This window comes from Octopus sinensis, linkage group LG26 (assembly GCF_006345805.1).
Source record: "Octopus sinensis linkage group LG26, ASM634580v1, whole genome shotgun sequence".
NCBI classification, from domain to species: Eukaryota; Metazoa; Mollusca; class Cephalopoda; order Octopoda; family Octopodidae; genus Octopus; species Octopus sinensis.
The window spans coordinates 786339-800128 of record NC_043022.1 but is presented as its reverse complement, the minus strand read 5'-3'; the positions used below and the strand labels follow the sequence as shown (position 1 = coordinate 800128).

The following is a 13790-nucleotide window of genomic DNA, read 5'->3' as shown; positions in this document are numbered from 1 at the left end:
TTGTTAATGTCAAAAGTTTTTATAACTGGATGCTCTTCCTGTTGCCAAGCAAGGTAATATTTCCCCAAGGACAGACATGTTTTCATGGAAGACTGCAAATGAACAACACTGCTTGTATGACAGTGACATCTGAGTGTAACTAGCACATGATATCATGGCAAGAACACTCACATACACATGTATATATAAATACACATATCCATAATCATCTGTCACAATATTTTTACTCAGCGCAATAACCGACACATCCACCTTTTCCATTCTTCTATCCTATTCTGTCTGATCTTCACATTGCACCTGGACCTCACATCTCTTTCTTTCTTTCTCTCTCTCACTTTCCAGGTAGGCAAACCCTGCATTCACCTATTCAGCAAGACACCTGCTCTTGTCCCTCTATCATAGTTTCTTATTCCACCAGTCTACACCCTGCTCAGTTGTAGGGTACTTTGGCGACCTCACTGATGCTGGTGCCACATACAAAGCACCCAGTACGCTCTGTTAAGTGGTTGTTGTTAGAAAGGGCATCCAGCTGTAAGAACCTGGTGGAGTCCTCTGGTCTTTCTGTTCTAGTCAAAGCATCCAAGCCATGCCAGCATGGATAAAAAGAACATTAAATGATGAAAGCGATAGATGTGTGTGTGTGTGTGTGTATGTGTGTGTATGGTGGGGGACATAAATTTACAATAAGAAAACTACAACAACAATAAAAAACTCCAAGTACATAAAATATGTCCCTCAAGACCTACCCATTTTCTAATTGTGTCCTGTATATTTCAGTCCGAACCAGATTTCCATTTATAAAATGGATTTTCGGATCAATCTTTGTTAAAACATCAATTATCTGTTTAATAATTGAATTTCTGTCAATGATCTGCTTTGATTGGTAATGTTTCTTTCTGTCTGTGAATCTTGACTTCTTTTTCTTCTTTTTTTTTTACTTGCTTTCTGAATATATTTGAAGCAAAAGAGTAGCAGGAGGGGCAGCAGCAGCATAAACATTCCAAGAACAATCGTTGTTTTGGTAACGATTCACATTCTGCTGCTTCCTTGTTTGTCTGTAACAATTCCATGTTTGTGTGTGGTTGGGAAAAACAACAACAACAACAACAGCCATCCATATTGAAGATGGAAGACAGAGGATGACAACAACAAAAACAATGACATTGTAAAAAAAAAACACAGCTTGAAGAGAAATTTTTATTTTTCCTTTGTGTTTTACATACAAAAGAAATCTGTCAGCGATTCTCTCTGGATTACACAAGAATAAATAAACAGACAATATAAATAAAAATGGTGTATTTTCCAGGAACAGAACTAGTTTTCTTCTCAGCTGTTTTTCTTTGAAAAAGAAAAACCTGTCATTTATGCTTTGAAAAAGAGAAATATGTATCAAGCTGGAGAAATTATGAGATTTAACACCTTTGGTTCCGACCAAATGGATGGACATCAGCTGTCATCCTTTCATCCGAAAGCTCTCTTTTAAATGGTTCATATTTAAACTGAAACCTTCCAGATGTAAGTAATTTTCGGGTGAGCTCTGTTCCAAACACCAGGATTCAAAATGAACCCCACACCGAAAAAAACAAAAAACAAGCAAAAAAGAAGCAAGATTTTTATGAAATCTCTCCAAAGTCTTGAGCATTACCAAACTTATGTGAGACACAGAGGCACGGCTTCCGAAATTGTTATGAAACGGTTAATTTGATCAAAGTGACTATATCTTAATATAAACCACCTTCAACTTTCACAATAGCAACAATTTGAGAAGATAAAAGAACAATCTCACTGATAAGGTTACATGCAGCACAAAATATAGAGATGTACGACTACCACTGCTTGTACTAGAGTCACATCTAAATGACCATCGTCCAGTCAGCTTCCAGTAGAGTGGTCAGTCTACTACAGCGTGTAGCAGTGTTATTAGTCATGATATACTTATTACTTGTGCACCCTTTTCAAGCCTAGCCAGGCTCAAGGGCCCGGTTTTGCAGTTTCTGTGGCGTATGTGCTCCCCTCCAGCTGGACAGGATGCCAGTCCATCGCAGCGTTACTCAAGAAACAGGAAGAAAGAGTGAGAGAAAGTTGGGGCGAAAGAGTACAACAGGAGTCGCCACCACCCCCTGCCAGAGCCTCAGGGAGCTTTTAGGTGTTTTCGCTCACTAAACACACACAACGCCCGGTCTGGGAATCAAAACCGCGATCCTCCGACCGCAAGTCCACTGCCCTAACCACTGGGCCATTGTGCCTCCACAGTCATGATATTTAGAGGATACATATTAAGAGAAACACCAATATAAAGAGTTCCCCATTTCAGGTTTTTGGAACTCAACATCTAATATGATGCCATGAGCATTTGGGTGCCAAACTGCAATGGATCATCAGCTGAACACTTTATTCTGTTACAGAGCTCTAATATACAGCACTATAGATATTGTTTTCAAATTCTGACACAAGGCCAGCAATTTCAGGAGACGGGTTAAGTCCATTACATTGACCCCAGTGCTCAACTGGTACTCGTTTTATCGACCCCCAAAAGGATGAATGGCAAAGTCAACCTTGGTAGAATTTGAACTTGGAACATAAAGTCAGACAAAATGCTGTTAAGCATTCTATCTGGTGTGCTAACCATTCTGCCAGCCTGCTGTTTTCTGGATACTATAAATATTCTTTCCTACTCTAGGCACAAGACCTAAAATTTTTGGGGAGGAGCCAGTTGATTAGATCAATCCCAGTATGCAACTGGTACTTGATTTATCAACCCCTGAAAGAATGAAAGGCAAAGTTGACCTCGGCAGAATTTGAACTCAGAACGTAACGGCAGACGAAATACGGCTATGCATTTCGCTCAGCGTGCTAACCTTTCTGCCAGCTCACTGCCTGCACTATAAATATTATGTTATTTAATTCATATCTAAATCTCCAGAAGTATCTCACTTACTTCTCAGATAATTTGCCAGCATATCAGCTGAAACATTGTCTCAACAACAAACAAGATGAAGAGAAATATCTGTCAAATGTAAATACTGTACATAATTCCTCATCTCTCAAATATAGAACTTAATAATAATAATAAAAACAATCGGGTCACTGGAGTACAACAAACCATACTGACCCTGTAAATGCCATTACCACCACCACCACTACTGCAAGCAACTTCATTTTAAAGGATATTTTTTTCCCTCCAAAACTGTACAATCTAGGGTCTAAAAAGTCAAGGGAATATAAACTATTATATTTCCATATTGCTGAAGCAAGGAATTTTACAACATAGAGAATACTCCCCAGGCTTCTCTCTTATTACTTATATTACATTTTTTAACATTTTTTATTATTATTTCTGAATGGCGTTGTTATTGTTATTGTTATCATTATCCTCATTACTAGTCATGCATTATTTTCTGCCGTATTACACCCATTTCTCAAATGCTAACAAAGATGGAACAAATCCCTTTTTTTCCTTTCGTCTAGCAAATGTTTTTACAGCTGGCTTCCCAGCTGGGTACCCCTCCACTTAGTCAAGCAGTCAATTCTAATCCCAAGGAAAACGTGTGCATAATAATAATAATAATAATAATAATAATAATAATAATAAAAATAAAAATAAAACGATTTTATATTCACATTCATGATTTTTTTTTTTAATATTGCTACCTCGGGCACCCTGACCTTCAACGAATCTAAAAATGCGTATAAAAGTGTGTGTGTATGTGTGTATATACATATATATATATATATATAAATAAATATATATACTATATATATATGTAAGTTTGCATATAAAATATGTATATATGTGTGTGTGTGTGTATATATATTCTTTTACTTGTTTCAGTCATTTGACTGTGGCCATGCTAGAGCACCAACTTTAGTTGAACAAATTGACATGCAATATGTATACACTGTTTGAAGCAAGTGCTTATGTAGCAGCAGCAGTATGGCTGGCCCCAGGGGGTGAGGAGATACTGTAGAACCAATTAAGAGTCAAATGGTTTGTATCCTGACACCAAACCACTGGGGGCCAATGGCGACAAGTTTTTCACCCACAGAACCTAAGCTCTGCAGACACTGTTGGTGTTGTTGTTGTTGCTTAGGTCAAGGCCAGTCCTGCAGTCCTGACAGTTATAGGCTTATTTATGATTAAAGACAGTCCAGTAATGACCATCCTTTCTTTCTTTCTTCTTTAAAGGTTAACATGTAAGCACAGGCAGGGTTGTGTGGTTAAGAAACTTACTTTGCAGCCACAAAGTTTTAGGTTCAGTTCCACTGCGTGGCACCCTGGCCAAAGATCTGTTAGAGTTCAGGGTCAATTGGTGCCTTGTCAGCGAATTCGGCAGATGGAAACTGTGTAGAATCCCATTGTGCATGCACGCGCACATACACACGTATACAGTTCTTTTTATCTTATACCTTAATTCAGTCATTAGACTGTGGCCATGCTGGAGCACCACCTAATGCATTTTAGTCAAAAGTAATCGACCCCCAGCACTTATTTTCTTTTAAAGCCTGGTACTCTTTTGCTGAACTGCTACAGTACAGGAATGTAAACACACCAACACCGGTTGTCAAGTGGTGGTGGTGGACAAACACAAAGACACACACATAATATATATATATATATATATATATATAGATAGAGAAATATTACATTTCTAAATCTTTCAAAGAGAGACATTCAGTAACAGCATAATAAAGTGATGGCTTGTTGCCAACTCAATGTGGCAGTCCCAGGAAAGGGAGGAATGTTACTGTTATTTAGCCCCAAGAAACACTGTTTCTAGCTGGCTTAATGACACAAATGTTCTGTGTCTTTATGTTTTTGAACATGGGAGATTAGCACCTTCACCCAGCATCCATACATATGACGGGCTTCTTTCAGTTTCCATCAATCAAATCCACTCACAAGGCTTTGGTTGGCCTGATGCTATAGTAGAAGTCACCTGCCCAAGGTGCCATGCAGTGGGACTGAACCTGGAACCATGTGGTTGGGAAGCAAACTTCTTACCACAACTAGGAAATTGCACTGTAACTATTCATGCTAACAAAAAACATATTCATGAAGTAAAATATTCATGTGGCACCTTGGACACATGCATTCTCCTATAGCCTTGGGCCGACAAAAGCCTCGTTAGTGGATTTGGTAGACGGAAACTGAAAGAAACCCATTGTGTATGTGTGTGTCTTGTGTTTGTACTCCCACCATCGCTTGACAACTGATATTGGTGTGTTTATGTCCCCGTAACTTAGCAGTTCAGCAAAAGAGACCAATAGAATAAGTACTAAGCTTACAAAGAATAAGTCCTGGGGTTGATTTGTTCGACTGAAGGCAGTGCTCCAGCATGGCCACAGTCAAATGACTTGAAACAAGTAAAACAATAAATCAATATATCTATTCATTTACAAAATAGCTGCCCTCTTATCAACCTTGAATAAGTACAACCAGTCAATGTAGCATGGGAAAGAGTAATCCCTCGACTATCATGGCTGTTATGTTCCAAAACATCCCACAGAAATAATTAAAATCTAAAAAAATATAAATACCTTTTGGCTCCAGAAAGCCATGATATACTGAGAGGTCCACGATGTAAATTTACATGTGTTAGCCAGAAAAATCTGTGATGTACTGAGTGTGTGCAATAGGTGAACCAAGATGTACTGAGTCCAAAACAGGTGAACTGCAATGTACTGAGACCCCCTTCAGTCACGACACAGACCATAGGATTGCACCTAGAAAGTTACCCTGCCAAGCACAAATCCGGGCAAGGTTGTTTATGGAAGGCCAGTAGTCGCCCATGACATACTGGCCTCCCCTCTCCACGCCACCAGTGTCATCTAAGGGAAAGGCAAAGGGGCCGATACAGCTTGGCACCTGTGACGTCGCAACACATTTCCACAGCTGAGAGTGTCTTACTCAAGAACACAACACACAGCCTGGTCCGGGATTCGAGCTCACAACCTCACGATCGTAAGCTCGACACTCTAACCACTGAGCTATGCGCCTTCACAAACTGCAATGTACTTGAGTCCAAAATAGGTGAATCATGACGTACTGAGTGCGTGATAGGTGAACAATGGCATGGCATGGGATTATTGTAATAACATTATCACAAAATGCTCAGTCACGATCAGCTGAAAAAGTTAAACTGGTTGACTATAAAAATATTTTACTTCACAAATATATTTCTTCAACATAAATATTTCAGAGCACTTTTCTTTTTATTTTTATTATAATTCAACACATGACGTCTTTCTCAAACATTTCCATTACACACACACACACACATGTACTTGTTACTGGTGAAAGCTGGTTTATAGGGCTACACTGGGTTTCTCGCCATAAAGGTATCCTTTATGGCGTATCTTCAGACCCTAAGATCTCAACAGGTCTTAGGGTCTCAAGATACCTTTATGATGAGAAATCCAGTGTAACTGGCCATCACTAGGAATAAATATAGACTGCTCTACTGCTTAGAGTGTGCTTCTTATCCAAATTTATGTTTTTCTAAAAACACACACACACACACACACACATATATATACTTCAAATATAAGGACAAAAATTTTTTTTAAAAACTTTATTAATGGCCAGTATATGAAAAAGTACCTTTAAAGGTGAAATTATAAATATAATTATAAATAAGGGCAAAAGAAAAAAATTTCTTTGCCACAATACTGAAATAGACACTAAATCGTGTAACCACATTAAATATTTTCACTATTATTATTACATGTGTTGAAACGAGGAAGCAAGACAAGAGAAATTCATAAAAATTTAGTCATCCCTGATTTGGCCCAATTTCTGGATTAATCCAAAGGGATTTTTCCTTCATCAGTGAAGAACACTGAAAATGAAAATAAATGGAATACTTACACATACCCATGGAAAAGCAGGCGCAATAACATGAGTACATATAAGTACCCCAGATACAACCAAATTGGGACAGGTTAACCACTTTGTCTGACTTTATGTTCCAAGTTCAAATTCTACCAAGGTTGACTTTGCCATTCATCCTTTTGGGGGTCGATAAAACAAGTACCAGTTGAGCACTGGGGTCAATGTAATGGACTTAACCCCTCTCCTGAAATTGCTGTTCCTGACGTGTCAAGGCTTGCTATGGAATTTCTATTTGGTTGTATCTGGGGTACTTATATGTACTCATGTCACTACGTCTGCTTTTCCATGGGTATGTGTAAGTATTCCATTTATTTTCATTTTCAGTGTTCCTTGCTGAGGAAGGAAAAATCCTTTTGGATTAATCCAGAAATTGGGCCAATATGGGGATGACTAAATTTTTATGAATTTCTGTTGGCTTGCTTGACATGTGTAATAATAGTGAAAATATTTAATGTTGTTAAACGATTTAGCGTTTATTTCAGTATATTGGCAAGGAAAAATTTTTTCTTTTGCCCTTGTTTATAATTGTGTGTGTGTGTGTGTGTGTGTGTGTGTATATATATATATACACACACACACACATACATATACATATATATGGCAGGCTTCTTTCAGTTTCCATCTACGAAATTCACTCACATGGCTTTGGTTGGCCCAATGCCATAGTAGAAGACACTTGCCCAAGGTCCCATGCAGTGGAACTGAACCTAGAACCATGTGGTTGGAAAGCAAGCTTCTTACTACACAACCATGCCTGCACCTGTATATATGTATGTGTGTGTGTGTGTGTGTGTATAGGAAAATCAGTGCACTGAGCCTTGTAGTATTTACTGATATCAAGCCACATGATACATAGATCAGAATTGAGCCCCTGAACCTGTGAAATCTCCAGGTAACCACCCAGTGTGCTTATGTCCTTTGACAGCATTGACTGACCTCATTAAAGAGATGAAGGCTTCCCCTAAGAACCCTAATCCCTTGATGCTTATTGACCGACCAATAAACTGGGGCAATAAAGCTGACAGACCGGTCACCTCACTGCTTTTGGTTGTGGTTTAGAGAAAACGGTGGCACTGCCAATATTTAAACATTTCCTCATTGATTTTCATGCTTTCTTTCAATAACTCAATCACAGCACCTCTATTTGTAACCGTATATAAATAGAAGCTATCGGTTAACCTTAAAAATAGAAATAATCCATCAACTTCCAAATTTTCATGAATGATTTTTCATATTTCTGTCCCTTCATTGTTCGCTATATTTAGAAAAGTTTACAGATCTAATGAAGTTGTTTGTTTGTGTTTGTTGTAGTAACCCAACACCGTTGACGTGGGACTCCTTTCCGGACATTTCAAGAAATCATTTCTCAATGGCTGACAAGTCAAATTTATTCTAATCTGTTACCTTTTACTGGTTTCAGTCATTGGGCTGTGGCCATGCTGGGGCACTGCTTTGAAGGTTTTAGCCAAACAAATCAACCCCTGTACTTACTTTTCAAGTGTGGGACCTATTCTATCAGTTTCTTTTGTTGAACTGCTAAGTCACAGGGATGTAAACAAACCAACACCGGTCGTCAAGCAGTGTGTATGTGTGTGTGTGGAACAAATACAAACACATAATGTCTTTATCTTTTGTTTCAGTCATTGGACTGTGGCCATGCTGGGGCACTACCTTGAATGGTTTAGCTAAATAAATCAACCCCCTGTACTCCTGGTCGAATCATTAGCAGACCAGGTAAGATGCTTAGCAGCGTTTCATCTGTTCACTTTACCTTTCATCCTTTCAGGGTCGATAAATTAAGTACCAGTTAAACACTGGGATCAATCTGACTGATTAGTCCCTTCCCCTCAAAGTTTCAGCTCTTCTGCCTTTAGTAGAAAGGATTATTATTATTATTATTGTTATTATTAGTGAGGGAACATGGCTTAGTGGTTAGGGTGTTGCACTCACGACTCCTAGGCTGGGTGGTGCATTGTGTTCTTGAGCAAAACCCTTCATCTCTGTTTGCTCTGCGATCACTTTTATACCTGATGTACGGCACACCCTGTATCTGTTCAGGTAATGTCAGTTTGAAGGAGGGAGTCAGCTAATAATGTATGGCACACACATTCAATCACGATAAGCAAATCATTTGTGCAAAGTTGATTGGTAGGTGAGGGTATGAACTCTCAAACATCATCTTCAACGGGGGAGTCCATTATTATTATTATTATTATTATTATCTGTTTTGTTTTTGTGTGCTGTAACTGGTCCTTTGATATTGTCCTCCATATCGTGGGCCCTTGTGACCAACAAAAAGGATCATTATCATCATCATCATCATCATAAAGGTGGCAAGATGGCAGGACCTTCAGCATTCTGGACAAATTGCACAAGAGCATTTTGCCAGCCTTTACATTCTGAGTTAAAATGTCGCTTGAAGGTCAACTTTGCTTTTAATCCCTTTCTGGGGTTGGTAAAATAAGTACCAGTTATGCACTGGTATCAATATAATCAACCAGCTCTCACTCTGCAATCAAATTTCAGGCCTTGGGCCTATAGCAGAAAAAAAATGATCAGTTATCATTATAAAGCCCACAGAAGACCCTTGATTGATCAGAGAGGTCCGTATGAACAAAAGAACTGACTTGCCGCTAAATACCACCACCACCAACAACAATAACAAAAAGAGACAATTTGAACTCAAATCCATATTAAGCAAGGCAGTCCACTCACTTACTCCACCATGTAACTTGGCTGTTTCATTCATCCGCCGTGCACACACAGATATGTATGTATGTATGTATGTATGTATGAATGTATGTGTGTGTGTGTGTATGTAAATGGTGGCAGAAGAAGAGAAAGGAGATGATTTCCTGGACATTATTCGTTAAGCAGAGAGGTTCTAACCTGCAGCAATATTTTCAAACTGATTTAATCAAGCTATTTCGGTGGCCATCAAAACATTTTCACCCTGTAGTGATAGCTATTTTCAGTCTGTACTAGTAAAACACTTGTTCTATTATCAAAAACAAACACACACACACACAAATGATCTGAAACACCTCCCCCACCACCTCTCACCCACCCAAGAAAAACAAACAAACAAAAAACAAACAAAACCAACCAGAATGAAAACCCGCCATTTTGGAGAAGCTATTTTTAAATTAATATTTCGCATTAATTGTATTTCTCCACATCGTTTGCATTTTACAATTTTAAAAATAAGACCTGGGTTTTGTAGCAGCGTAAAAATGAAGCCGCCAACCAAATGAAATGCCATTGTCTAAAATACTGACACTATTTATTATTTTGTGCGGAATGGTGTTTTTTTTGGGGGGGGATTGTTTTTATGTTTTATAGTTTTTTTTCTTTTTCGGTATTTCTGTTTTATGGTTTGTTTGTTTGTGTAAGATTTAGTAAAATGCGACCACTGTTTTAGACCTGAGTTTACGGATGGGTGTGATGTTGCATGTATTTGTGGAGATAAACAGGAGCTGGAGAGGAGGAGGGGGGGGCGAAGGAAAAGAAAAGAAAATAAATTAGGCGGTTTTCAATGACCTTAAGTTGTGGTTAATGTAAATTGTTAATACATGAAATGTTGTGAAAGAAAATCTGGATGATAATAATAATAATAATAAAAATAAAATGCCCTGATTCAGTACCAGGCAGTGGCTCTCATGGCTTCTGATCTTAACTGATTAAAAGTGTTATCATGTACGGTATAAAAGATGGGCTACAGCAAATATTCTGCTCAATACCACAGATTTGCTTGTCGGTTGTTTGACTCTAACCAGTTGAGCATGTCCCCTCAGTGGCTGACGATATGTGCATCTCTGATCACGAGCAGAAGTAGTGGGGGAGCATCATAGCCATGTGTTGAGAGGAATTCTTTGGGGGTTTAGATAATTTACTTCTGGAAACATGGGTGTTTCATTCAACATCCTTAAACAAGCCTTATTCAGTGACCCTTTGAGCAGGATGGGCTACTCGACCTGAAGAAAATTCTAACAGGGCCCCACCTGCAAGTTCATGTGCTGTTTATCTTGATATGAAATCACCATGTCGCGCACATATAGTTGTGATGCATGTGGCTGGTGAACCCTTAACAGATGGGTAGTCATGATGGGTATATTGGGCTTCGCATGTTTGTACCCCAGTGTCAGTTAATAATAATCTTTTTGTTATAGGCACAAGGCCTAAAATATTTTTGGGGGTGGGGTGGGATAGTTGATTGCAGAGCTCAACTGATACTTATTTTAATGACCATGAAATGATGATAGGCAAATGTGACCTTGGTGAAATTTGAACTCAGAACATAAACATGGACAAAAGCCGCTAAGCATTTTGCCCAGCATTGTAGTGATTCTCTCAGCTCACCACTTTGATGATGATGATGATAATGGTTTCAAATTTTAGCCCAAGGCCAGTAATTTCAGAGAAGTTGATTACATTGGCCTAAGTATTCAACTAGTACTTATTTTATTGAAACTGAACAGATGACTTGTTATATTTTGTAGCTATTTAAGCAATGTGTTCATGGACAGTTAATAGGCACTGATGAAAGAGCAATATCTCCTGAAATGTGCATATACACCTATTACCTATTTTTCTCACTTCAATTGCTTTGTTTGTGTAGATGTATTCATAAATGAAAAGTTGTGACTTTCAATGTTTGCTCTAAATTCTATAGAGTATCTGTAAAAGCAACTTTAAAAGGTGGTGGTGAGGAGCTTGCTTCCCAACCTCATAGTTCAAGGTTCAGTCCCACTATGTGGCACCTTGGGCAAGTGCCTTCTACTACATCCTTGGGCCAATCAAAGCCTTGTGAATGGATTTGGTAGAGAGAAACTGAAAGAAGCCTGTCATACATCTCTATATGTATATATCTATGCATGTGTGTGTCTTTGTTTGCCCCCCCCATCCAGCACCACTTGACAACCAGTGTTGGTGTGTTTATGTCCCTTTAACTTAGCGGATCAACAAAAGACACTGATAGAATTAAAACCCGTCAAGGTGGGGTGCTCCAGCATGGTTGCAGTCAAATGACTGAAACAAACAAAAGAATATGTGTGTGCATGTGTGTGTATATATATATATATAAGAAAATGAAATGACAAAGAAATAAACAATTATCTTATGAACTGCATTAGCTTACAGCCGTTTCTGCTATAAGATGAGTGCCTAAGCAGCACCTTATAGCTTCATCAGAGCCTCGAAGGTTTCTCCCCATTTCTGTTGCCCAAATCCATTCTCAAGGCTTTGGACCACCTGGGGGCCATAAGCAGAAGTCACTTGTCTATATATCTTCCAGTCTTGTCTATAGTGTCAAGGGTTAAAACTTACAAAGCAAAGTTAGAAATTATGATTTGAATATATTTTTATAGCCTCTCTTCACACTCCTTGAAAATTCATATTTCCAAAATTTAGGTGTTTTCATAAGCTACCATTGGAAGAAAGGGAGTTGGGATACGGACTGGGTGAATAAAGATGAATCAAATAAAAAAATTAATTAAAAAAAGTTGAAGTTTATATGAAAATTATAAAAAAGGAAATTTGAATATATTTGAAATTCAAATAATAAACAATTCTGTTTTTGAAAATGTCAGTCTCATTGAAAGGAAAAAGAAAAGAATTAGAATAAAACTTCAATTCCATATTTTTGAACTTCCCTTTTCAACCACAAATATTTCCAGTTTATGAAAACATCTGAGGTTTTTTTATGTTTTGATCAAGTTGAAATTTCTAAGTCAGGAACAAATCTCACAACAACAGCAAACAATAACAAGAAGAAGAACACAAAATTCAAAGAAAATATTCAGATTCTTGTTTAAGAAAAAAAAAAAGGAATGTTTACGAAGTTTCAATATTTTACTTACCTTTCTAAAAATTTGTTAAATTCTTCTTTATTTAATTTTTTTCTAATTTCATCTTTGTATTTCTAGTGAGAAGAAGAAGAAGAAGAAGAAGAAGAAGAAAGAGAATAAATAAATATATAAATTGCAGAAAATAAACGATGGTTGTTGTTATTTCATGGAATCAGGAGTAAAGTAAATAATTATACATTTAGGGATGGAAAACCAGATATATTTACCGAAAGAAAGGAATGGTAGGGATATGGAGCATAGAAGAACCAACAACAATAACAAAGTATAATAGAGTTTACATGTGGTCATTCAAACTGTTAGAAATAGCAGTCAAATTCCCCTTAAATCATAACAAAAAGATGCTAGATCAGTGGTTTTCAACCATGGCCCTCAAGTATCCTTCTGGCAGCCCCTAATGGTCTTCGTTTTTTAAATAAATTTTTCTTTAATTAACAAGTGTTTTCACTTCTTTTGGTGTGGCTCCCTACAAAAAAAATCCAGGTTTTGGGTCTGGCCCAGATGCTAGAAAGGTTGAGAACCATTCTAGTTATATATCATCACCATCATTTACCATCTGCTGTCCGTGCTGGCAAGCTGGGGGGAGGGGGGAAGTTGCACCAGTTTCCAGTCTGATTTGGCATGGTTTCTACAAGGTCAGAAATTTTGGGGGAGGGGACTAGTCGATAACATCCACCCCAGTGTTTCACTTGTGCTTAATCTATCGATCCCGAAAGGATGAAAGGCAAAGTTGACCTCGCCGGAATTTGAACTCAGAATGTAAAGATGGACAAAATGCCGCCAAGCATTTTGACTGGCATGCTAACAATTCTACCAACTTGCTGCCCTAATAATAATAATAATAATAATAATAATGATAAAAACAGATGGAAAACAAAGAAGTTGGAATTTTGAAATTTGCAGAAAAAACAACTAAAAAGCAAAACAATCCCCTCCCCCCAGAAAACAAGCACACACACACACACACTTTCACCTCTTCCCCCCACCCCCATGCACGTGTGCATTGTGCATAGATAGAATCACATGTATGCACC

General features: G+C 38.0%; 1 protein-coding gene across 2 annotated transcripts in view; it reads right to left on the bottom strand.

Moving 5' to 3' along the window:
- The window catches only part of LOC115224846 (G protein-coupled receptor kinase 1), a 240595-nt gene that overhangs the window by 57746 nt on the left and 169059 nt on the right, over positions 1 to 13790 (bottom strand). For both annotated transcript variants that reach the window (XM_029795790.2, XM_036513549.1), the window contains exon 6: positions 12751 to 12812. In XM_029795790.2, the coding sequence (XP_029651650.1) occupies positions 12751 to 12812 (62 nt within the window). The remainder of the gene's footprint in view (positions 1 to 12750; positions 12813 to 13790) is intronic.